This window comes from Hemicordylus capensis, chromosome 1 (assembly GCF_027244095.1).
Source record: "Hemicordylus capensis ecotype Gifberg chromosome 1, rHemCap1.1.pri, whole genome shotgun sequence".
NCBI classification, from domain to species: domain Eukaryota; kingdom Metazoa; phylum Chordata; class Lepidosauria; order Squamata; family Cordylidae; genus Hemicordylus; species Hemicordylus capensis.
In genome coordinates this window covers 198267502-198292247 of record NC_069657.1, presented here as the reverse complement: position 1 = coordinate 198292247, position 24746 = coordinate 198267502, and the positions used below count along the sequence as shown (strand labels likewise).

At 44.5% G+C, this 24746-nt stretch overlaps 1 protein-coding gene across 19 annotated transcripts in view; it reads left to right on the top strand.

Annotated features, from left to right (window-relative positions):
• The window catches only part of LOC128332356 (dynein axonemal heavy chain 11-like), a 353782-nt gene that overhangs the window by 229608 nt on the left and 99428 nt on the right, over positions 1 to 24746 (top strand). For 18 of the 19 annotated variants that reach the window (XM_053266643.1, XM_053266647.1, XM_053266645.1 and 15 more), the window contains one exon: positions 13781 to 14018. The exons of the other annotated variant lie outside the window; for it this stretch is intronic. In XM_053266643.1, the coding sequence (XP_053122618.1) occupies positions 13781 to 14018 (238 nt within the window). The remainder of the gene's footprint in view (positions 1 to 13780; positions 14019 to 24746) is intronic. 19 annotated transcript variants of the gene reach the window in all.

Below are 24746 nucleotides of genomic sequence, written 5' to 3'. Positions count from 1 at the left end.
ACTTAAGTGTGGCAGCAGTGGCCCCTTGGTCACAGCAGGGCAGCAGTGGCTCCTCTAGGCTGCACTAGTATACTCCCCTGCATCAGCATGGGCCGGTGGGGGGCTGATCCAGTTCGAGTTTGAACTGGTCTAACTGGGCCGGTTCAAATCAAACCAGGTTCAATTTGAACTGGTTCTACACTCCTTAAAAACAGCCTCCCTCAGAACACTCAAAACATTCCAAGCTCAAAACTTCCAGGGGATTTGCGTTCCATTCTGAACTCAGAATGGAATGCAAATCCTGTTCCATGCACATCCCTATTCCTTAGAATGCACTATATGTCCAAGTTGGTTTTGTGTTTGAACTGTAAACCAAGTAAACACATCTTGTGTCCCAGTTAGTTGTGAATGGCCAAGAATCCATTGGGGCTTACCTAGACTTTTTTTCTTACCATTTTTCCTTTTGGCAAATTCACTCTAGCCCAAACCTGTGGGTTTGTGGTGAAATTTATATATAAGGAGAGGATGCTTATTTTGCGGAGGGTGGGCATAAGTTAGTTAGGTCCAGCATCACCTAGCAGCACCTCTGGGTAAAGTGCTATAGCATGTTTCCTACACTACACATGCAGGTCTGTAGTGGCAGGGCAACTACCCCGGTCCCCGTTCTTTTAACCCTCATTAAAATTAACTGGAAGGAGACCCTGCACTGGCTGATTTGTCTCAGGCCCACACCCCACCAGGCTCCTAAGGACAGCCTGTACACACGCATGGTGCTGTTCTAAGTGTAGGATCATCAGTCCCACATTGAAGTTCACTGCAAAAGAATTCATTGCACAGTGTAACGTGGGCTGTTTTGAACTGCCTGTGTTACGCTGCGCAACATCACCTTTTTTGTGGATTGCAACTGTGAATACAAATGATAAATGAATACAAATCCATAATGCAGCAAAGAGCTGATGGATTTTTGTATTCTACTGTGCTTCACTCTTCACTTCAGAACAGTTTAAGGCATTTTATTCCAAAAGAAACAAGTTTAGTGGTTTTATTGATTTTTTTAAAATGGACATTTGAAAGGGAAGAAATATGGGAAATTGAATCTATTTCTGAGTAGATTTTTGCATCTTCCCTGGCTGGGCAATTAAATAAAGGCCAAAAGTTTTATTCCAAAGCACACAAAAAGAGAGGAAAGGAGAGAGGCAGACAGATGGATAGACAGATTGAAAACACTTTGGAAAGTGGAAATGAAGAGAAATAAGAACTTGGTGAAAGAAATCAATCCAGGAACACCAAAAGGAATGTAAAAATACCCCTTTGGAACTCTGGCAAGGCAAGAAAATAGGATAAAAATTTGGCAAGGCAGGGAAATAGGAAAGAATCACCAGAAGTGAGGAAGAGGAAAGCCTTGATAATAATATTTTGTGCATGCCCAATAAAATGTTTACATTTTTTTTCCCTTTGAACAGCAGCCCTCCTAGACAATTGGGTTTCAACTAGTGGGTTATGATGATCCACCAACTGGATCATACTACATGATAGTTCGGACCAGTGGTGACATCACCATTATTTTATGGCTGTTCTTGTTGAGAAGGACAAAGATGGAAAGCGAGGGAGATGCAGAGAAGGTGAAAATAGAAGAAGGAGAGGGAGGAGAACTGCAGTAGGAGATAGATGGAAGTATACAGTAAAAAAAATTATTTATCAATCTATCATATGTATTTCATGATATATAATCTCTTAGCTTCTCAATATCAAAAGTGCTCAGAACAGCTTCCATCAGTTAAAGCATTCAATACAAAACTAAAAATAAGCCAATATAATTAACAAAACAAAACAAAATAAGACAACAGAGCTACAGTAAAAATTTAAGGTTTCTTGGGATTTGGAGAGTTGGGGAGTTAAAAACTGAAGACACAGTGTTAAATTGTCCCATTAAAAGTCTGAATATCTATATGCAACCACACAAACTGCTTTTTAAATTGCTGTGTGTTTCTAAACTGGATGACTGCTGATTTTAAAAAGACCTGCTGGAGATTAGACATCTGTAGAATGTTTCGCAGTTGGAATGTTCGGATTCAAAATGGGCCATTTCAAGTTTTTTGAGCTCGAAACAAACTGTCCTTTGAATAAAGGGCTGGTTTCTAACTCAAAACTGAACAACCCCATTTCAATCAGAATCTTTTGAGTGTTCTGACCACCATTTTGGAGGGTTGTTTCCCCCCTTGCTGGTTGGTTTTCTGGCACTGGCTTCCAATTGGCTTGCACTCTGCTTGCTTCTTGTTTGGGTTGTTATCATAGAAATCAAGTGTTGTCATGGGCAACTGTAGCCCCATTGGCTGGGGGGAGGGGGAGCCAAAGGAGGGATTTTCAAAATGTATTTAAGGGACTGAGACACCAGAGAGATCTCTCTTATAGTGTGCCTTTCAGAAGAGGAAGGATCAGACTGAGAATGGTGGTAGCTAGGGATTCAAACTGTTTGGCTGGTCAGAGCTCAAACTGGACAGGAGAGAAGAGCTGCTCTTGTGGTAGCAAGCATGACTTGTCCCCTTAGCTAAGCTAGGTCTGTCCTGGTTGCATATGAATGGGAGACTAGAAATGTGAACACTGTAAGATATTCCCCTCAGGGGATATTCCCCTCTGGGAAGAGCATCTAGGTTCCAAATTCCTTCCCTGGCTTCTTCAAGATAGGGCTGAGAGAGATTCCTGCCTGCAACCTTGGAGAAGCCACTGCCAGTTTGTGTAGACAATACTGAGCTAGATGGACCAATGGTTTGACTCAGTCTATGGCAGCTTCCTATGTTCCTATGGACTGGCTTCCCAAACAGGTGGGAGCCAGTCTGAGTTTGAACTGGACCGGCCCTGGTTCTAAAAGAACCAGTCCGAACTGGTTCGAGTATATACTTGTAAAGGGAGATCTAGTGAGGATTCCCCTTTATAAGTAAAGGGGCAATCCCTAGCCTAAGGATGAAGAGGGTGGGGGCAAAGAAAAGGTAGATTCCTGCTATTTGCAGGCAGCAGCGGTGGTGGAGACAGCAGTGGCAACGGAGGCAGCAGGAGTTCCTCCAAACCCACTGCTGGCCTCCTGAAGATCAGCCTGAGCCAGCAGCAGCCCATGCAGAGGTCATTTCCATGACCTCCAGAAGCCATTTGCATCACGCTGCAAACTATGTGGTGATGCAAATGGCCTCCGCGCAAACACAGAGGCCCAAACCAGGCTGCAGCTGTCCAGGTCTGATCTTTGGGAGACTGACAGGGGGTTGGGGGTTGGAGGAGTCCCTGCAGCCACTACTGCTGTCACTGCCACTGCAGCCACCTGCAAATAGCAGGTATCTACCTTTTCTCCCCCCACCCCATCCTTAGGCTAGGAATTGCCGCTTTACTTGTAAAGGAGAATCCTCGCCAGATTCCCCTTTGCAAGTATATATCCGAACTGGTCCACTAACTGGTACAGCCCAGTTCAGTGGTCGAACCAGACTGGACCCGGTTCAGCCCAAAGCAGCCCAGGTGAGTTAAAATCTGCTTCAGATTCTAACCGAACCAGCAAAATTCTATGCATTGGTATTAGTCAGAGAGGTGTTATTGACTGGTTTGTTTTATCCAGACATCGAGTCCTTCCCAAGGACCTGGGATGCCAGAATTTTATTGTCAGTGTTGTTGCTGTTGTTATTATAGATATTGTCATGTTGTTGTTGTTGTTGTTGTTGTTGTTGTTATTAGTTTGTAGGCCAGTGTGTTCTGACTTCTATCGGGTGCCCAGTCTGCCAGGCTCTCTCTGTTTCCCTTTAAAAGAATTGGGTGGGTGCCAGCCTTCTGGCACCCACCTGCCCTACCCCCAGCTGTTGACCAGCATCTGGCCAGACTCCAGCAGAAGCTGCCAGAAAGTAAGTAAGCACCCCAACCTTGGTCAGGTTAAATTTCTTTAAATAGGGCCTAGATTGGTGAAGGGAGGTATTAGCCAGGTACGTAGGACTGTAGGACAGGAGGGATGGGTTAACTTAGGAGAGACTACATTAATCCCCTTCCCCTTCCTTCCCCCTAGACTTACCCCTATGTTGCTCACTCCCCTCCACCCCACCCCCAGTAAAGCCTGTTTCTTTGGATTTAATTTGTCTAGCTTCTGTTTGTGCACACAGCATAAATAGGCCACCCCCAACCCCATATACCTTTTTAAAAATACCTGCCTTAAAGGTGCTTCTTCTCCCACTCCCACCCCTTCAGAGTTAGAGCTTGAATTTAAAAAACAAACAAACCAATATGTCCAGGAAGGTGCAAGGCAGAACCTGGAACAGATTGGCAGGCAGAGGGAGAGGTGATGCTGGTCGTAGTAGATGACGGCGAAATAGGTCTACTCCCCAAGTTGTCCCCATTGTGTTCAGGCTCTCCTTTCAGGAGAAGGGACACCCTGCAGAACATCTGCCAGTGGCAGCTGAGCTAGAATTAGGGAAGAGGTCTTCCCTTGTTAGGGAAGAATCTCTTCCTTCGGCAGCGGAGGAGGAGGTGATTGTGTTGGCTGCTGCTAACGCAGCCAGATCAATCCCAAAATCCTCCACAAATCCCCTTGGCTGTGCAATTCCCCAGTCTGAGACTAAGGAGGAGCAGGAGAAAGTCATTCCGGTTTCTGGACCTTCTCATGCCCGGACTGAGGGTGGTGCTGGTGGTGGCCCCAGAAGGAACGAGCAGCCCCAGAACCAAACCCTCCCCCCCCCACAAATTGAGGTGAACTGGCTCCAAGGTCAGCATGGTATGGGACCACTTTGAGCTCCACCATGGTGACCCAAGCCATGTTGTCTGCATCCACTGCAGGGCATCAGTCAGCAGCAGAAAGGACCCTAAGCATCTTGGGGCATTGTGGATGCTGAAGCACCTGCAACAGCATCACCCAGGGGCCCTTTCTCCTGCTGGCAGAAATAGGCCTCCTATGCCATTGACTAGTGGCAAGGCATCTCCTCCTACTCTCAAGCAGAGGAAATTGCCTCCACGGTTGGTGCAGTCGGTGGGCAACAGTCTGGTCGCTCAGAGCCTCATCTCGTCATCTGGGCCATTGCTGTGATGATTGCTTTGGACAAGCAGCCATTCCAGGTGGTGGAGAATGCCAGCTTCTGCTGACTGCTTGCCCCTGACTATAACATCCCTTCACCTACCACCTTCATCACATGGGTGGTGCTCTCTCTGTACTGGGCATGCAGGGAGGCTGTGTTGGGGCTGCTGCATGCAGCAGCCCCTGTCACAAGTGTGCACTTTGCTGCCAATCTGTGGACCAGCTGCAGTGGGCTGCATGCTTCTTTCCTATTGCTCACAGTACACTGGTGGAGGCAGAAGAGCGAGGGGACATCTGCTGCTGTTGGCATGGCCAGCCCCTCCTGTGCAGCAAAGTGGAGGTGCTTGGCAGTAATCACATGGCAGATGAGCTTTCAGTGGCCATGGATCATTAGGTGGAGTGATGGCTGTCCAGGCAGCCAAACCTTCACCAATAGTTCACGGTGACCAATAAATCTCCAAACATAGTGAGTGAGGGCAGCTGAGCAGCTGCATTTTGTATCCATCTGTTGTCTGCACCTGCTTATATGGGATGTGCTTGGCCTTTCTGGGGCTAAGGTCAGGTGAGACATCCCCACTGAGTGCCAGTCTGCTGCCACCGTGGCTACTCTTGTGGAGAGGTGCTGCAGGATAGCAGCTTACTTCCACCAGAGCTAAAAGGGTAGGCAGATGCTCAAGGAGTGGCAGCTTGAGATTGGCCTATCTGAACACCTGATCCCTCAGGATGTTCCGACCCAGTGGAATGCCACCTTTCTCGTGCTTCAGCACCAGCAAAAGCTGGCCATCCACAGCCTGGCAAGGAAGTATGGCTTGGAAGTATGTGACCTATCCACCCAAGACTGGGTGCTCATGTCTGAGGTTGTCTTGACACTCAAGCCATTCTTTGTGTGCTGGAGCAACAAGTCTGAGCCAGGCTGAGCCGAGAAGATGATGGGTCAGCTCCAATCCACACTGACCACTGAGAAAGCAATTGCCTTGGTCAGCTGAGGACTGGAATGGTGGATCGGCAGCGCGTGTTTTGTCCTGCCTATTTGACCCAAGGATGAAGAGCAAGGCTGTCATCCCTGAACAACTGCCTAGGTGGGGGGCCCTCCCGTTTGAAGAGGTCAGGCGAACTGAGGAAAGGAGGCTGGGGTGCATTTTCCCCTCCATTTCGTTGAAGAGAAGTGTTCTAACCTAGCCTTTTCCTTTGTGCGCAAGGAATTTTTTCATGATGGGACTTTCACTCATGTGAACCTTCATTTGCAATCTGCAGCTGGCCCAAACACAGATCTACTGCCACAATGAGAACTGGGCCTCTGTCACGTTCTTTAGATTGTGGCCTCATTTTCGATGGAGCTCACTGTGGGTTTTGATAATGTTTTACAATTCTATTATTATTATTTTTAAGTACCATTTCCTTTTTGTTCTTGTAGGTCATTTTAAAGACTAGCTTTGAAATAAAGTGAATACAACATACTTTCTTAGCTGAACAAGCACTCCCTTTCTTATAGCACTAAAGCTTCTTCAAGCTGTAAAGCTTCCTTCCCTTGAATAATGGTTGTGTATAAGCAAAGACTGCCTTTGTCTTCAGGACCCAGCACTGCAAATAGAAAACGTTCTTCTATCAAACTTAATAGACATGTTAGCGATCCAGTCCTGTTCTTTTGCTTCGGTTTCTGCCTTAACTGGGCAACCTTAACTTCACAATTTAAGAGGTTGTTTTCTGCTGATTTTATGGTACTGAGTATCAGCAGTATCAGTTCCTTCAAAGCTGTGTTAAGAGTTCTGCTTAGGATACATTTAACTTGCAGTTAAAGTATCAGGAGTTTTTAAAATGTTTAACTTATAGTGTATATTAGGAGGGAACTAAGTTGAGCAGAACCCATTAATGTCACGGTGATCGGTTACCAATGGAAATAAATAATTCATGATGAAGGGAATTAGTCTAATTAGCAGGCAGTTTGAGTCCTTTGATAAAACCCAGCTCTAATTCCGTGAAGGGCAGGAAGTGCTGTCATCAGTCAGCCCTGAAAAGATTAGCATCTATTATGAATGAGGTTAGACACCCTCGTGAAGTCATGTGTGTCCTGGAGACAAACTTAATATGTTCCAGAATAGGACACAGTTTGTTTCACCAACACATCATGATTCCTACTGGGCTATTGTATGTAATAACAAGTAAAAGATCAGTGCACTTTCCTATCATTCTCCTCCTGTCCATCATCCTGACAACTGTGCAAATACATTTTCCATGCAAAGCAGGGAATGTGCTTGGAATGCATGTAAGATTGCAGGAGATGTCAGAGAAAATATGTTACGGGATTTCAAGACCTAAAAGAAAAACATACACGAACACATCAAAATATCACTTGTGAGACTAAGCACTTCAAAGTGCAGCTGAAAAGTGTGACTTGCTTGCAATATATATTATATCATACATAGTGGCTGTACACACAAGCAGCCCTACCCAGGTTAGAGCAGCCCTACCTGAGTAGGACTGCTCATGTGCAGCTCTGGGATCAAAGCTGATCTCTAGTAGCCCGAGGTTTTTTTACCCAGACCTTACCTGAGCTAAAGGATGCAAGCGTGCCCTTTACCCCAGGTCCAAGGTCATGTGTATGCATGGGCTGCGGGCATCCCGAGCATACACAGAGCCAGGCTCCTAGAGTGCCTCCAGATATCATTTTCCTGGCCTCCAGAGATCCATGCTGCCAGGAGCAGCGTGGAATGTGTAGGCACGCAAGCCGTGCGTCCCAACATGGACAATGGTCGACTGAGGGAAGGTAAGCTTGATCTTGCCTTCCCCACCCTGCCCTCCCGGCCCACTGAAAATGTTCATGAGAATGACTTTAATGTCTGTCTGTCTAATAGGTATTCCACCCTTCCTCTAAATTGCTCAGGGAAGCATATATGGGTTTTCCCTTCATTTATCCTCACAAGTAACCTGAACTATACTACTTGCATTTGTGTATTGATGTGTAATAGCTTGCTCTCTGACCTTATAACTTCAAGATCATATAGTCGGTGTGCAGCAGCATTGTAGTAGTGGAATCATTTATTATTCTATTACATTTATAACTTTATCCTTGGTGATTGGAAAAGTTAAAAATGGACCAGAATCACAGATTATTTCCACTGCTACAATATTGTTCCATACAGGCTGAAAGAGCTGAAAGTTATAAGATCAGTAAATGAGAGATTACATGGGGCCAGTTCAGATGATACTGTTCACCAGACCTGCTCACAACTTGATTGAAAGCAAGAGGATGCACTTCCCACCTCACATTTGGTGTGCTCTTCCACTCCCCATCCTTATGTGGGGGGATGGGGGGGTAGAATATATCAATTATACTGTTCTAAAACTACTCTTAAGTCATATGGGGGTGTGTGTTGGTGTACAGTACAGTCCAAATTGGTTCATGTTAATACAAATATCCAAACAGTCAGGACCGGCCTTAAGTCTGAGCAAGCTAGGTGGTTGTCCATGGCGTCTTCCTGAAGGGGGCACTAACTAAGCTTAGTAGTCATTGTTTGTTGAGCATACTGACTGCACTGTGTTGGGGGGCAGGGAGCGGAACTGGGAAAGAGCTTTATCTGCCTAATTTCCCTCTTAGAGTGAAAAAGAGAGAGAGAGAGCTAGGTTGGGGAAAGGATGGAGGGAAAGGCCTAGAGAGAGGGTAGGGTGTGCAAAAATGGTTCGCCTCAAACCAGTTCATCAGTTCGATAGCGGACCAAACCATGGGTGGTTTGGTCCATGATCTAACTGATCCAGGCCGGGTTTGGGCAAACTGGTTTGGCACAATAAGGGGGCTGGGAGGAGACAGTGAGCGAGTAAGTAAGCTGCTTACTTGGCCTACGCTGTAGCCGGCAGTGGCGCTCGCCACCACCCACTTTTCCGGTAGCCCCAAGCAGAGCGCTCCCCGCTCTTTTACTGAGCTGCCACCAAGCCGCCGGCTCAGTAAAAGAGCGGGGGGCGTGCTGCTTGCGGCCACCAGGAGGGCAAGCGGTGTGTGGCAGTGCCAGCAGCCACACTGGCAGCTGCACCGTCCGGTAAGCAGCTTACTTGCTTGCTCTCTGCCCCCGCCTGGGTGCCCCTTATCCCTGAAAGGGTCTCCCACCCCCTGTACTTGTAAAGGGGAATCCTCACCAGATCCCCCTTTACAAGCATATCCCATGAACCAGTTTAGCTTAGTTCAGTGGTTGAATCAGACTGGACCTGAGTTGGGCAGACACAGAACTGGGCCAGGTTAGTTCAAATCCGGTTTGTTTTTGAACTGAGCCAGCCAAACCAGTTCCATGCACACCCCGAACTGTCAGCAAAGCAGCTGACAAACCCCTGGGGCCCTTTCATGGGCATTGCTGGGGAAGCCAGGGAACAGCATGAGGGCCTGTTAGGTTTTGCAAACCTGCACAAGCCACACAACTTGGCAACAACTAACAATGGGGAAGAACTGAAGGAACTCCTCCCTCAGGGCATAATCTACCATAAGGCCAGGTCTGCAGGCACTACATATAAATACATATATACATAAATAAACTGCATATATATATATATATATATATATATATATATATACACATACATACATACACACACACACACACTATCTATCTATCTATCTATCTATCTATCTATCTATCTATCTATCTATCTATCTATACAGGGTTGTTGTAAGATTAAATAAAGAAAAGCCCATGCATGCTTGCCTGAGCTCTTCAGGGGAAAGAGGAAAGGGTGAAAACCATTAGCCAAAGGGAAATTAGTTAAGTACGGAGACAGCATTTATTTTGAATGCTGTCCAGCCCCATTGAAATCAGTGGGAGTTTTGCTATTGATTTCAAAGGGTTGAAGGTTGCATCCTTGCTTGAAATTCCTTTTGTGAAGAGTTTCCCCCCCTAAAAGCTTGATAGCTATAGAAGCCTTATTTTTGAAACTTACATGCTGATGAAACAACATCAGCTGTGTTTCCATTTTTGCTTATGAGCCTTTTCAAATTACATGTTTCCATCTTGCAGTTTGATACACTAATGAAAAAAACTCCACTCTTCTGAGTTATTGTATTGCCTGCCTTTGTTGTAGGAAATTTATTTCTCCTTTTAGTTATGCTAATTTTAGTAGACAACAAAGACATTTTTTGGTATTTTATCTTTTGTTCTGAAGTAATTAACATACTAGAAATGTACTGAATGCCATAGATACTGTGTAAAAATTATATTCAGAGGTTTGAACAGCACTTAACAGGCTGACACTTGTAACTACGAAAATCTGCTAGATTTTTTGAAAATCAATTCAATAAATTGATTTTAGAGGGTAACAATAATTTGTTAGTAATATTTTGGATGATGTGCATTGGTGCAAAGCTTTAAAATAAAGTGGATGAGATTAGAGTCATCAATTCAGTAACTGATATGAATAGAAAATGAGCAATCTAGAGTAAGCATGTGTGAAACTTCTGGAGGAATTTTGTTGTGTGTGTTTTTTTAATTTGGGGCAGAAGGCTAATGGAAAATTCATTTGCCAACCTGAATTTCAGTAGAACCCTCCTTCAGATATTAATGAGCTCAGCAGTGCTCACGGTTACAGCTAGGAAAGCAGGTAGGACGTCCTGCCCTGGAGCTTTCACTCACTTATTCCTGCCAGGTGCTCAGTGTTATCATAACACTGTTATGGTTTCCCTTTGGTGTGAGCGGGGGGAGCGCCATAACTGTGATGTCCAGCTCTTCCGTGAGCAGCAACCTCGGGCGATCCAGGCTGCTGTTCACAGAAGAGCTGGCCATTACAGTTACAGTGTTTCCCCCTTCACACAAACAGGATCATAACTATGAGCACTCAACAGGAGGGGGTGAGGGACAGCTGCAGGGCGGGATTTCCTCCCTGGTTTCCACCATGGATGCCACTGTGCTCAGTAATGTGTGAATAGGGCTGAAGTTGTATCTCAATTCATTCAGTATTAGCATTCCTCTTTAATTAAAAGCGCACACTTGTTTCAGCCCCAGTCTCATTGCTTCCTGTCTTTTGTAAGGCCAGATAAGCGCACATGCTTTGTGCACAAAAGTTTTGTTTACAAGAACAGAACTGTTTTAGCATTAAAAAGTTGAGGTCAACAAATACTTGTTGACTGAGGGAATTAGATGGGAGCTAGTATGAATGGAAAAGAGCTGTGAGCTCATGAGTGTGACCTAAAATGTCTACAAAAGCCTGAAAGTATTGCACAACCCTTGACACATTTAATAGCTCCCCTATGAACCTCTGTCTCCAGCTGCCTGCCTTGTTACCTTGCCTGGCTGCCTGCCTTGCTGCCTCATCTGACCTAAGTTCTGACATTTAGCTAATCTGAGCTCTGTTTGTTGTTTTCTGTTTGATTCCATTACCAACTAAGCCTTTGGTCATGAAAATCAATCAGAAATTGAAGTCAGTTAAAGATGATGATTACTTCAGAATAAAAAAAGCCTAATAATCTAAATCCTTACCTTGTGAAGTGAGTGACAAAAAACAACCTATTGATTTTAGAGGATTAATATCTGCCATATAGAAAGTGTTTGTTCTTGAATTCCAGGTTTTGAATGGGATCCCTACTGAAAGGTTTTAGGCCAACATCCCCACTTAGTGTTCTACACATGCAGCCAAAGAAGCACTCTTGCGGCAGAGGCGATCCTGCTTCAGCTCGTATTCTTGTCAATCTCCCCTTCCCTTGGAAGCACTCTGTGACACCTGAAATTATGTACCTGAGGGCTGCACAACCCTCAGGGACATTATTTCCTGTTGCACAGAGTGCTTCTGGAGAAGGTAAAATCAGTGAAAATTGTTCCCTGTGCTCCCCGTGGACAAGTGTCAACACTGCTATAGAGAGACCACATGCTGTGCATGCTTCTTATGTATGTATACGCACAGCATTAGTTAGGATGTAGGCTTTAATGCTTACATAGTGCCCAAGCTTTAATTCATTTATACTTTGACCTGCTTTCTAATGTGACCGTCCAGCTCCTCTAGCTATGCAGATAGCCAAATTCTGGGAACTAGGCCCAGATTCATGATTTTAAATTACTGTCAGCCCATAACCTTGAATTTACAATTGCTAATAAAAATTTAGAACCATACATTCCTCATATGCATACACTGTAAGAGTAGAAACTCTACCTGGTATCTATTTAACCAGTTTAACCACCTCATTGGAAGTACAAAAATGGGTCGGTAATCTGCAATAAATGACCTCACATATAGCCTCTCATTTTTTTTAATTCCAACCAATTTCCTTTCTGCATGAGGTTGTGTATACACTCTACAAAAATTTACACGCTCATGGAAAATCCTGAAGAAAAATTCCCTGCAGTGTATTTCATTAAAAGGGTTGCAAATGGCATCCAGTTGTTCTGGATTCTAGAGGCTTCGATATGTGCCAGCCCATAGAGAAGTTCAGTATACATCCAAGGTCAGAGTTTAGGCCACAGGGTGGACTGTAAATAAATAAAAAAAACCTCATATAGCCAGTGTGGCTTATTTCTGGTTGCTGCAGCATTTGATTCTGACTGAGTAATTACAGTCCCATTGTGACCTTCCCTTGTGCTATAATCTGTATGAATGCAAATTGTATTTCATTAATGCACTAATATTTTGAAGCTAAGAAACCTCCTTCCTCCTAGCAGCATACTGTGTCTTCTGCTCTGTGACTGAACTGATTCCTTGCTCCTGGACAGGTCTGCTAAATGACAACACCTTTTGAGTAATTCCACCTTCAAGCCAGTACCTTGCTTTGATGTATTACAATGATAGACTGAAGTGTTCATGCAATACATCACAACAGTCAGCAGTTGCTTGACGCCAAGGATTGAGAGACTGAGCCAGTTCTTTTTCTTAGGTTTTACTATAAGGCACCAGCACAGTATGATAACCAGCAAAATCAAAATGGCAAAAGTCAGAAAAGAGAGGACCCTAAGATTCCATTTCTGCATGATAAGGCAATTTTTGTTGTTATCAAAACAAGCAATTCCATTACACCATTGGGTGAACAGGCATCTATACTTGAATGTTGGGGCTGGACAGACTGTTTAGGGGGATACATCTTCTAGAAGTAGCTTTCAGTCTTGAAAAAAGAATCCTAAATCAATGTAGCATGAACATCGCTACATAGGCCCAAGGCCTATCTAGTGCAGCATCCTGTTTCACACAGTGGCCCACCAAATGCTTCTGAGAAGCCTGCAATCAGGAGATAAAGGCATGTCTATCTTGCTGTCCCTCTCCTGCAACTGGTATTCCAAGGTGTCCTGCTTCTGAAGCTGGAAGTAGCCTATAGCCATCAAGACTAGTAGCCACTGATAGACTTGTCCTTCATGAATTTGTCTAACCCCTTTTAAAGCCATACAAACTGATGCCATCACCACATCCCACAGCAGAGAATTCCATATATTAATTATGTGCTGTGTGAAAAAGTATTCCTTTGGTCTGTCCTAGATTTCTTGGCAATCCGTTTCATGGGATGACCCCTAGGGTTGTGAAAGAGGGAGAAAAAGTTCTCTCTATCCATTCTCTCCACACCATGCATAATTCTATGAATTGCTATCTTGTCTCCTCTTCATTGCTTTTTTTCTAAACTAAAAAGTCCCAAATGTTGTTGCCTTTCCTCGTAAGGAAGGTGCACTAGCTCTTTGATAATTTGGTTGCTCTCTTCTACACCATTTCCAGTTCTATAATGGTGGATGTGATTCCCTAGACAACATGCTCACCTAGAGTGCTAATGAAGAAAATGAAATATAGTGAAGTATCATTTGCTGTGGACTTATTTTTCAGCCTCATGTGAAGTCTTCAATCAGCCACTTTATTGCTTTTGCACACACAAGTGTTAATGAAGTAAGTGTCAAGTACCAGCAGAATGAGAAGTGCTATAACTACACAACGCCTAAGAGTTTCCTGGAACTAATTAAACTTTATCAGAATCTACTAAGGAAGAAGAGAAAAGAACTGGTTCAAAAAATGGAAAGACTGGGAAATGGTTTGCAAAAGTTACAGACTACAGCTTCACAGGTAGGTTTTAGAATGCTTTCCTGGGAAAGAAGATAAAATCATACAAATTTCAATTTGCAGTAACAGGTATTGCTGAGTTGGAGAACTGTAGCAGTCTGCAACATCAAGCTTATTTACTTTCTCTCTCCCTTTTTAAGCCTACTTTCCAATGGTAGGGCCCCACTGGTGCCAACTACTACCCAACTCCCACAAAGGAATCAGGCAAAGGGATTGATTTTTAGGAATTTTTATGTGCTGTGAATTATCTGTTTGTAATGACATCTTTATAGGGAACTGCACTTTTCCCTACGAAGAAGTCATTTCAAACTGAGAATCCACACAGTGTGCATTCTCAGTTTGTAATAACTTCTTCCTAGGGAAAAGTGTGATGGGATGAGCTGTGAAGTGGTGTTGCAGGTGGGTGAGGGTGACCATGGATCACTCACTCACTCTCCACTTGCAGCTGGGGGTAGACCAGCAGAGGGAGCCTTGAGAAAGACCAGTTACTCTACCAAGCCAGCATCCAGGCATGAGCGGTGTGGTGTCATCACGTCCCTGGTCATGGAGAACATCCTCTTGCTCTGGACACTGGTTGGGGGGCATGAGAGAAGGCATCCAGCAACAGCCGCCAAGTCTGGCCAGACTTGGTGATGTGCCGCCCAAAACTGGATGCGATCCATCTCTGGGTCCTCTTCCACCAACTCCTGTAGAGCACAGCACCACTACAGGGCCTGGTTAGTGCTTCTCACACCTCTGGCAAGGTGCCAAGACATCCCCATTTGAACCAGGCGCTGGAGCAAGTGAAGGGTTGTGTTCCAGCAGTTCTCAACATCCCCAGGGATGAGGTGTCAAGGGAGGTCAAGCTCACGCTTCATGCACTTGCCCTTCTCGCTCCAGTGGAAACAGGCTGCAATCTTGCAACACTTCTCCACAAGTACAGACGTGGAAGCAGCAGGACCAACATGAACGGTGCCCCACTCCCTGGATGCCTTGGCCTCCTTGAGGCCAAGGGCATCTGTCACCACCAGGTGCAGAGTGTGTGCCATGCAGTGTATGGACATGCACTGCAGCTACTGGACCACCTAGGTGACATTGGCTCTATTGTCAGTGACAATGAAGCCCCACCTGAGATTTGGCTTCCCCAGTTAGCCATTCCTCAGTGTGGCACTGGCAGCCAATGAGAGCCGCCAGCTCATCCCATGTGTGTGCCATGTCCATTGCCTCCACATGCAGCATGGCCCACCTGTGCCATGCTGCATGAGTGGGGCTGGTCACAGCAGTAGCAGCACCGGATGTCCCCTCTCTTTCCAGCCCCCACCAGTGAGCAGTGAGGGACAGAAAAGCAGCATGCATTCCACTTACGCTGTTCCACAGGTCAGTTGTGAAATGCATGCTTGTGCTGGGCCCTGCTGACTCCAGCTGCCCTGACACAAGCTCTCTTCATGCCCAGTACAGGGAAGGGACCACCCTCTGTCTGAATTTGATCGAGGGAATCTGATAGTCAGGAGCAATTACCTGGAGTAGCCGGAGGAAGCCAGCATTCTCTACAATCTGAAAAAGCTGTTTGTCCAGAGCCATCATCGCCCCATTTATCTGGATGATGAGACATGGGTCTGGGCAACCAGGATGCTTGCTGCCTGATGACTGTGCCCACTGCTTGAAAGGCAGCATCCCCTGTTTCAGAGAAGCTGGTGCACGCCCCTTGCCAGAGGTAGTTGAAGGTACACTACTAGGCATTCTGGAGCTGTCAGCTGTGGAAAGGATGCTAGGGTGATGCCTGGCAGAACATAAGAATATTGAGGATGTTCCCAGATGCTTGACATACTTCCCCCTGCTGACCTGTGCCTTGCAGAGGACTCAAGCAGCAGATATGGGGGCACTTTGACAGATGTCAAAGTGCTTCCACACAATGCTGGCAGCAGACTTAGACCGCTTGGGTGATGGCAGTTCTACTGGGTCTGCTGGCTGCCAACCAACCCCACCACCCTCATGGGATGAGAAGGAACAGGCCAGGACTGAGTCTCCTCCTCAAACTTGGTCCCAGAGAACCCAGTCCCAGAATCGATGATGAGGGGTCTCACTGAGAGGTGGGATCAGTGGGAAGGTGGGTGAGGAGATGGGCTGTCTGGCTGGGCTAGCAGCTGTTAAGCCCTCTTCCTCCCCTCCTGCCATGGAAACATCAGCTTCCCTGGCAGGTGAGCTCTCTCCCCAGAAGGTGCTGCATGCGTCACCTGCACTGCAGGGCCAGGCTCTTTCAGATAAGAGAGCCTGCGTGCCACATAGCTGGGGGTGAAGAATTGGGAACTGGGTGACCACCCCTCCTGCCTTCCTCGCTCTTGGCAAATTTTGCCAGGCCAAGGGCTGGTCTTAAATACAGTACTTTTTGAATCCCCCTCCTTTCTGCACCCACTCCACTGTCCCTGAGGTCACAGTTGCCCCAACAACAGACTTACTGGCAGGATGGCAGGCCAACCAGGGGATAAGACACAGCTAGCCAATCAGTGGCAGGAGAACCAATTGGGCATTGTGATAGAAATGTCACAAAATGGCCACCGCCACTGTGAAATGGTTGCCCGGGACTTTCAGTGCTTCAAGCCATTCGAACCAGCTCGATTTGAATTGGGCTCGGCTCAGTTCAAACTTGGACCGGCATCATTTCTATGGGACAGGTTCAGTTTGCCCCCGAACCTGTTGAACAACCTTGAGACCAGCTCAAATCAAGCTGACTCACAAACCCTACCCAGCATTCCATATGTGTATGTGTGTCTGTCTGTGTGTCCCCCATCAACTTCACAATGCCTAGACCAATATGAACTAAATTGGGTACAGTTGTAGGGACACATAGGGACACTTCAACAGAGTCATTTGTGATTATGTCATCTACATTCAGATGATGTTGTCCGCCATTCAAGATGGCAGACGCGTAATCGTTTGAGGCACAAGTGGGTTAACTTGTGAGCTGCCGAACAGATTTGAACCAGATTTGCTACAGCTGTTGGGACACATAAGGAGACCTCAATGGCTTAGTATGTGATAATGTTATCCACCCTGATTCAAGATGGCAGACTGTCATGGCCCAGACCTCTGAGTCAGAAGAGTCAGAGGAGGAGCGGGAGGACTTGGTTGGGAGTATAGGCTCAGAGGCACAGCAGCAGGATTTGGCTGTGAGAACAGACTCTGAAGCTGAGCTGGAACGGCAGCAGACAGAGGAATCTGAACAGCTGTCAGAGATGAGGGCTGAGGAGACTGATCAGGAGGAAGCTGGAATTTCACCTGTGTTAAGAAGATGTCTCAAGAGAAAGGCTCAGTGGGAGACACGCAGGCGCAAGATCTCACAGGAGAGGAAATAGAAATGCTGAGTCAGGAAAGCCTGATTGGCTGCCAGTTATCTTGAGCCCTATATTAAGCAGACGCTGTTTCTGGGACAGATTACTGTCAGCAACATTGCCTATCACAGACAGTGTCTGGGGAGCCAACATGGCCGACGGATAGTTTGATTCCTCTCAGCTCCCCCAGTTCTTTCTCTTTTTTCCCTGTAGAGACCTCTCTTTCTGGATTATTCTTTGCTATTTTATTATTTTATATTTTTTATTCTACTTTTTATCACTTGGGAGATTATTTTTAGCCCTCCAGGATGGGCAGAAGGAATTGCATAGGAGCTGGTCTCCCTGCCTCAGTCCCAGCGTCAAAGAGACGCACCAAGCAGCTGAAGTTGGACTCTTTCTTGCCTTCGGTGAGTGCCTCGACTCCTATTTCACTACAAAACAGATTTGCCCCATTAGAGGATATTTGTGCCTTCACAGAAGCTGCTGCTGGGGATGATTTTGTCGACCCCCCCCTGAATGGCTCTTCACAGGAGACGCAGCGTAGCATTGATCAAAACGTTCTTTTATCTCAATTCTGCAATTTAACTGCAGATACGCTGCAATATATTCTACAAACATTAAAGAGACTGGAATCTAAAACAAGTGAGATCATGAAGCTTGTTTTAACCCAAAGCCAGTCTTGCTCCTGTTTCCATCGTGAAGACAGTGTCTGTACTTAAGAATTATTCAAACCTTTCGTGTTTCAGCCTGTTCTTGTTCTGTTCATTCCTTGTTCTGTTATTTTCAGTTATTACTCAGTTATCATAGAGTGGGGTACCTAGTTTAGTTCAATGGACTTTATTTTTGTTTATGCTACTTTTCTTCGTGAGTCATTTTTTGCTTTCGTTCGTGCAGCTAAGCTGCTACTCTTATCTCTAGACTTTCTATTTAACTCACAGAAGTAGAGCTGAAGGGAGTGTAAATCCTGTCGGGTTAGCCGAGCCAACAGATTTACGACACAGACATGTGAATGTTTGAGGCTCAACTGGGATAATTTGTTGACTGCCTAACCAATTTGAACCAAATTTGCTACAGGTGTAGGGACACATAGGGATACCTCAAGGACATAATTTGTAATAATGTCATCCACCCTGATTTAAGATGGCAGACACATGAAGATTTGAATGGGAACCAATTTGAGTGGGAACCAATTTGGGCCAAATTAGGTACAGTTGTAACAGCGATGCAAAAAGCTGATTCTGTTGCGAGGCTGTCTGGCCGGGGAGAGGACAGAATCTTCCTCAAGCAACCTACGTAAGTGAAACTACATGGACAGAGCTGTTAGGCATCAGATTCCTAAGAAGAAAAGATTATAAGTAGGAATGGAAATAATAGAAGTTCATCTGGAAAACACAGGCTGAATTTAATTGCTCTAATTATAACCACTGTTTGGAGAAGGTGTGTGAAAGCAAGCTGGAGGCACCTTCTAGAAGAAAACAAGCTTCATGAGGATTAAAAACAAGTCTGGAGATGAAGTTCCAAAAGGTTAAAGGGCAACTATGCAAAAAGGGTTTACATCAAGGACATGATCTAGTGCCATCTACTGTTCGGTTTGGTAATTGCAGGCAATTGTAGGCAAATGGGAATATAAAAGCCAGTTTTTAATATATACAAGCTGGAAATCTGTATCCAAATGGGGGAAAAGAAAACAGGAAGAAGGGCCGCAGTCTCCACAACTCCCAACAGCAGGGTCACTATCAGAGACAATGCCAGTTGATTTAAATGAGATGTTAATCGCGATTAGAAAAGGTGTGGAAGAGAATGCCGCAGTTCTGGCGACAAACTCGGCTACCTTACAGATGCTAAGTCAAGATATGATAATTATTAAACGACAAACAGCAGAACTGAGTGCCAGGGTAACTAATATCGAGGAGACAGTTAAAAAGACGGTGGATGATGTCAATCAAATAGGGAAGAAAATGAACTCTGTAGAGCAAGGTATTATACAACTAAAAGATTGCTCTGATAAATTGCAAGACCAGATGGTGATGTTGGAAATTAGACAGAAAGATAAAATATTAAGACTTTGGGGTGTACCTGAAGATAAGGACCAAGATCTGAGACAATTGCTTATTACAGAGATAGCAGCACTTATGCAAATGGAGTTTGAGAGCCAAGTGGATTTGATTTTTCGTGTGAACTCTAACTATGCTTCTGTGAATAAGTTACCAAGAGACTGTTTAGTACAGCTTACCACCACATCTATTAAAGAGAGGATTTGGGGCGCACATTCGCTAATACTCTCACCATCGGGGGTCATGCTATAAAGGTTCTGAAAGAGATTCCATCAAGAATTTTAAAGAAATTGAAGCATTATAAGTATGTGGCAGACACTTTGAGGAAGAAAAATATAGCCTTTAAATGGCTATTGCCTGGAGGGATGTCTTTTTAAAAAAAAATCTAAGAAATTTGTTATGAGGGATTGTTCGGAATTAGAAAAATTTTGGCAAAGATACAAAAAAGATTTTGTTTCAGATCCAACTATCACTTCAGAAGAGAATTAAAGTTAGAAAAATTATCAAATTAATAATTATATCAAGAAATGGAGTATTATCAAAGATGTTATATTTATTCCAAATGATACTTGTAATTAATACTCTGATATGTTGTAAATATTGGTGTTGGCATGTGTACTTATTTTATGATAAGATCAAAGTGGAAGAAGTTTGATAATAGTTTGGGAAATTATTAAAATGTATAATCTGCTATTATGTGAAGAAACAAGAGATGAGCCAGCGTGATGTAGTGGCTAGAGTGCTGGACTAGGACCGGGGAGACCCAAGTTCAAATCCCCATTCAGCCATGAAACTAGCTGGGTGACTCTGGGCCAGTCACTTCTCTCTCAGCCTAACCTACTTCACAGGGTTGTTGTGAGGAGAAACCTAAGTATGTAGTTCACAGCTCTGGGCTCCTTGGAGGAAGAGCGGGATATAAAATGTAAATAAAATAAATAATAATAATAATAATCTGTTATTATGTGAAGAAACAAGAGATGAAGTGGTAAAATTAACAATGGTAAAGTGGGTATAAGAAGTAGGTCATATTAATCTAGAAGTCTGGGAGAAGCGGTGGAACAAATATCTCAAATTCACAGTGTGCTATAATGTAAAAGAAAATTTAATAAATTTGAAGTATGCCATTTAATACCTAAGAAATTAGCTTTAATTTACAAAAATGTATCTAATAAGCATTGGAGATGTAAAGAAAGCGAGGGGTCCTTTTATCACATGTGGCAGTCCTCCAGAGAAGTAAGGAGGCCTTAGGATATGACATGATGAATTTTAAAAGATTCTCAAATGATTCTCACAAGAGACCTGAACCCTTTCAGTTGGGCATAATCAATGAAGAAATCCCAAAAGAAAACAGAAATTTCTAAATTTATTGTACTAGCAAGAGATGGCCATTTAGTAAGTTTTCTAGAAGAAGATTGGAAACCCTCTTTGTGGTACAGGAAAAACAATGTAAATTTGGATTTATCAATGGAGCTTGAAATGTCAAAATAACAGTTGGGGAATTTGTTTGAGTAATGAAACTAAAGGATTATGATGGTAAAATATGAAGAAAATATTTATATGAGAGCAAATATAGATGTTACAGTATGACTATGTTGAAAGATGAACTGGAAGTCACATTGGTATATAGAAAACTAATAAAAATATATAAATGGGGGGGAAATTTGGTACAGTTGTAAGGACAAATAGAGACACCTCAAAAGGCATAGTTTGTGATGATGTCATCCACTTCAATTCAAGAAGGTATGAACATTTGAGGCACAGGTGGGCCAACTTGTGAACTGCCTAATCAATCTGGACCAAATTTAGTCCAGTTGTAGGAATAGTGAAAGGAAAGTAGGCGGATTAGTTACTAGAACAACTTGTTTATGCTTATGTCCTGCCAAACAAATTGGCCACCAGTGGTCCATGCCTGGCCTATACAGTGTGTGACCCACCAAACTGAATGCAGTCACTAGATATATATGGCAGCTTGTTAGCAGCTCAGTAAAACAGCTGCACTTGTTGCCTGCCTGAACCTGTTGCCTGAAAAATTGGGATGAGGGTGTTGTGATTTTGTGACTGGCGGGCTTTTGTTCAGTTGGGGCATCACAGGTTCGGCAGGCCTGGGTGCTTTCCAGATTAGCCACTCAACAGCAGCAAATTGCTTCCATTCAGGCAAATCACTTTCAAAACATAAACAGCAGGGGGATCAGTCTTGCGAAAATTAACAACCCGAAAAAACAGCAACATTTTTACGTCGGATATACAACATCATAACACTATATCGCAGTGACTAAATTCGAAACAAAGCATTGGAAATATGAACGGCACCCTGCTGTCAGTGTAGGGACTGCAGTGTCACAACACAGGAAGTATGGAAGCACACTTCAGAGATTCTTCATGACCCCGTTGCAGAGTGTAATCTGGAAAGCACCCTGGTGTAAACCAGTATTAGCCAACTAGATTAGCAGAACTAGGATATCAGTGGAAACCTATAGCGAAGTGGAAGGCTATAACCAGTTTGCTTAGCAACTGGTGTGAACCATAAGGGGTTGTTTTAGGTTCAATACCACAAACTGATAACTAAAGCTAAACTGAGATCCTCTTGCACTTGGCAAGTTGAGAAAAGCAGGGATTCTTGCAAAAAAAAAAAAAAAAAAAAGCCGAACTGCACAACTGCCTCTTTAGCACTAACCCAATAATATTAATGACTAAACTCCATAGTGTCCTCAATATTTAGACAACCTTTACCTTAAAACTACAAGTCCTTTCTCACAACTAGTTAGAAAGGGCTACCCTGTCTGTGGGGAGGAAGACCAGAAAAGCTTGCCTCCCCGCAGACGATCCTCTGGGTGGGAAGATCACCCACCCAGATGAGCACCGGCTGCTGCTGGCTCCAGGGGTCGGGGTGCTGGGATGCATCGCCCCGCATCACCTTGCCCCCCAGAAATACCATACGTGTGCTGTGCATTATGGGGATCCCCCTCCCCTCCCCTGGCTCCCCGCAGTCTGGCAGCCACAACAAACAATTTTTTAAAATGGGGTGAAGGGAGCACCATGTTTTAGAGGGAGGCTCCACATGCGGGTTTGTTGCCATGGTGGTACCAGGATCAGCCCAATCCCAGCATTTCACAGGTGTATGCAAAGCCCGGTTTTGCACATGCATATCACTAGCCTCTAAAAATCATAATTTAGATTGCTGCTTGGTTAAAAACTCACGATCTTGGCAGCTGACAGAATGTGCAATCTTCTTCCCACTGGAAGTTTTTCTATGGTTACCAACACGAGCCAACATCCTGACTAATGAAGTGCCAGAGCTCCATGAGAAGTGCTAGCAGTGTTCTACTAGTTGCACGGGGGGGGGGTGATTTTTGCTGATCTCCCTCACCCCGGGAAGTGCTCCCTGTGACCTGGAAATGGATCCCTGAGGGCTGCATAAAAGGTGAGGGTGGAGGGCTGCAAAAGAGTGACCTGCTTTGGGGGGTGGAGGAGAGCAGTGAAAATCCTGCCAGTGCCTTAGCCTGGAAGGCTGCAGCAGTGCAAATGGAGGGCCAGTGTTCCATTAGAAGCGCTGGTACTTCATTAAGAGGCCAGCCACTGTTTGGGCTCCCACTGAAATTCCTTAGAAGTTAAATCTGAGGAGGAACTTTCAAATCTTGCTTTGAATTCTATCTGAGGCAAAATCTGGTCACAACCCAAAGATATGCATCATTTGCCATACAATTATGGAAATCTTTTTGGTGAGTTCTGTAGGGGAACCCACCCATATTGCTCCTGTAGGGGAAACCTAAATTTGTTTTGAATATTGTTTAAGGTATTATGATTTTATGAAATACATTCAACAAAAGTTCAGTCACTATAAAGTGTGGTTTCAAGCATCCATGTCATTTCTGTGTTGCATTTTGAAATCCACAAGCACATACATGTATTCTCTTTTTTAAAACCCACAATAAATTAAATTGTAATCTTCCTTTCAAATTATTCTTTAAATGTTACCCCATGATGCTTTTTCAGGAGCATCTGGCAGCATATAACCAGTCATAATGTAAATAGCTCATGAGATCTTAGCCCAATAGCTTTCAATTCATAGGCATCATCACAACATATGCATATAGGTTCCCTTTGCATCACACCCTTTCCAACATGTCCTAAACCTATATGTTTTTCAGTCTTCAGGAGGTAAGATGTCACCTAGAAATAACTAGAAATCTTGGTTAAATATAATTTTTAGAAGTAACTATGAATCAAGTTAAATATAATTTCACTAATTTATATTCTACCTTTTATCTGAGGATACCAGTGAGCTTTAAAATAGTAGATTAAAAAGTACATAAAAAGCAAGCACACACAATTTAAAGCAAGTAAAAAGGCATAAAACAAAGGATATCAGCAGACATCAAATCATTTAAGGACAAGATATACTAAAAGCACTTTAAATTTTTGGGAGAAAAGCATTTGACTGGTGTTTAAAGATAGCAAGGAAAGTACTAGGTGAATTTCCATGGCAAAGGAAATCCAAATCTGGGATGCCATGGCCAAAAATAGCCTTCTCCCTGGTAACGCCCTGCCTCAGTTCTGAAGACAGGAGTACCCAGAGGAGGGGACCAGCCAAAATGACTGCAGTGATCAAGCAAGTTGGTATGGGCACAGGTGTTCCTCAAGCCAGTGCTGGGTCTCAAACAATATAAGGCTTTCTAGATAGACTAGCTGGCCCCGCCCTGTACAGAGCCTCCGTACCCTAGTTCTCTCTCTCTCTCACCCCTCCTTAAACAATCCGGCTCCCTGCCCTGCCTCCCCCCACCACTTTCTTAAGCCGCCCCCTGCCACTCAGGATGGCAGCGGAGGTGGTGAAACCTCCCCCAAAGGCCACAGCTCACTCTCTCACTACACCATCCCACCCCACAACTCACTCGAGTTCCCTCCCTGGCATCTACTTGGAAGTAAGCCCCAATGATTTATGTTGTATTTATTCTTAAGCATCTGTGCGCTAGTACTCGATTGCTCTCCTTGCCCTCCGTCACAGCCCAGAGACCTCCCCACCCTCTCTCCCCCCGCCCCTTTCTTTCCTTTATTTATTCTTAAGTGCACATTGCAGGATCAGTGCCCATAGCAGTTAAGGACTAAATTGGCCTTCTACATAAATTGTTATAATGATATATTAGGATAAATAAGTTTATTCAACGGGATTAAGGCAGGATGCCTCTGAATACCAGTTGTGTGGGAGTAACGGCAGGAGAGAGGGCATGCCCTCAACTCCTGCCTGTGGCTTCCAGCGGCATCTGGTGGGCTAGATGGGCCTTGGACCTGATCCAGCAGGGTAGTTCTTATGTTCTTATGGATGGACCAAGGGTCTGATGCACTGAGTGGGGGGAAGAGAGGGATACTCTGTGTGGC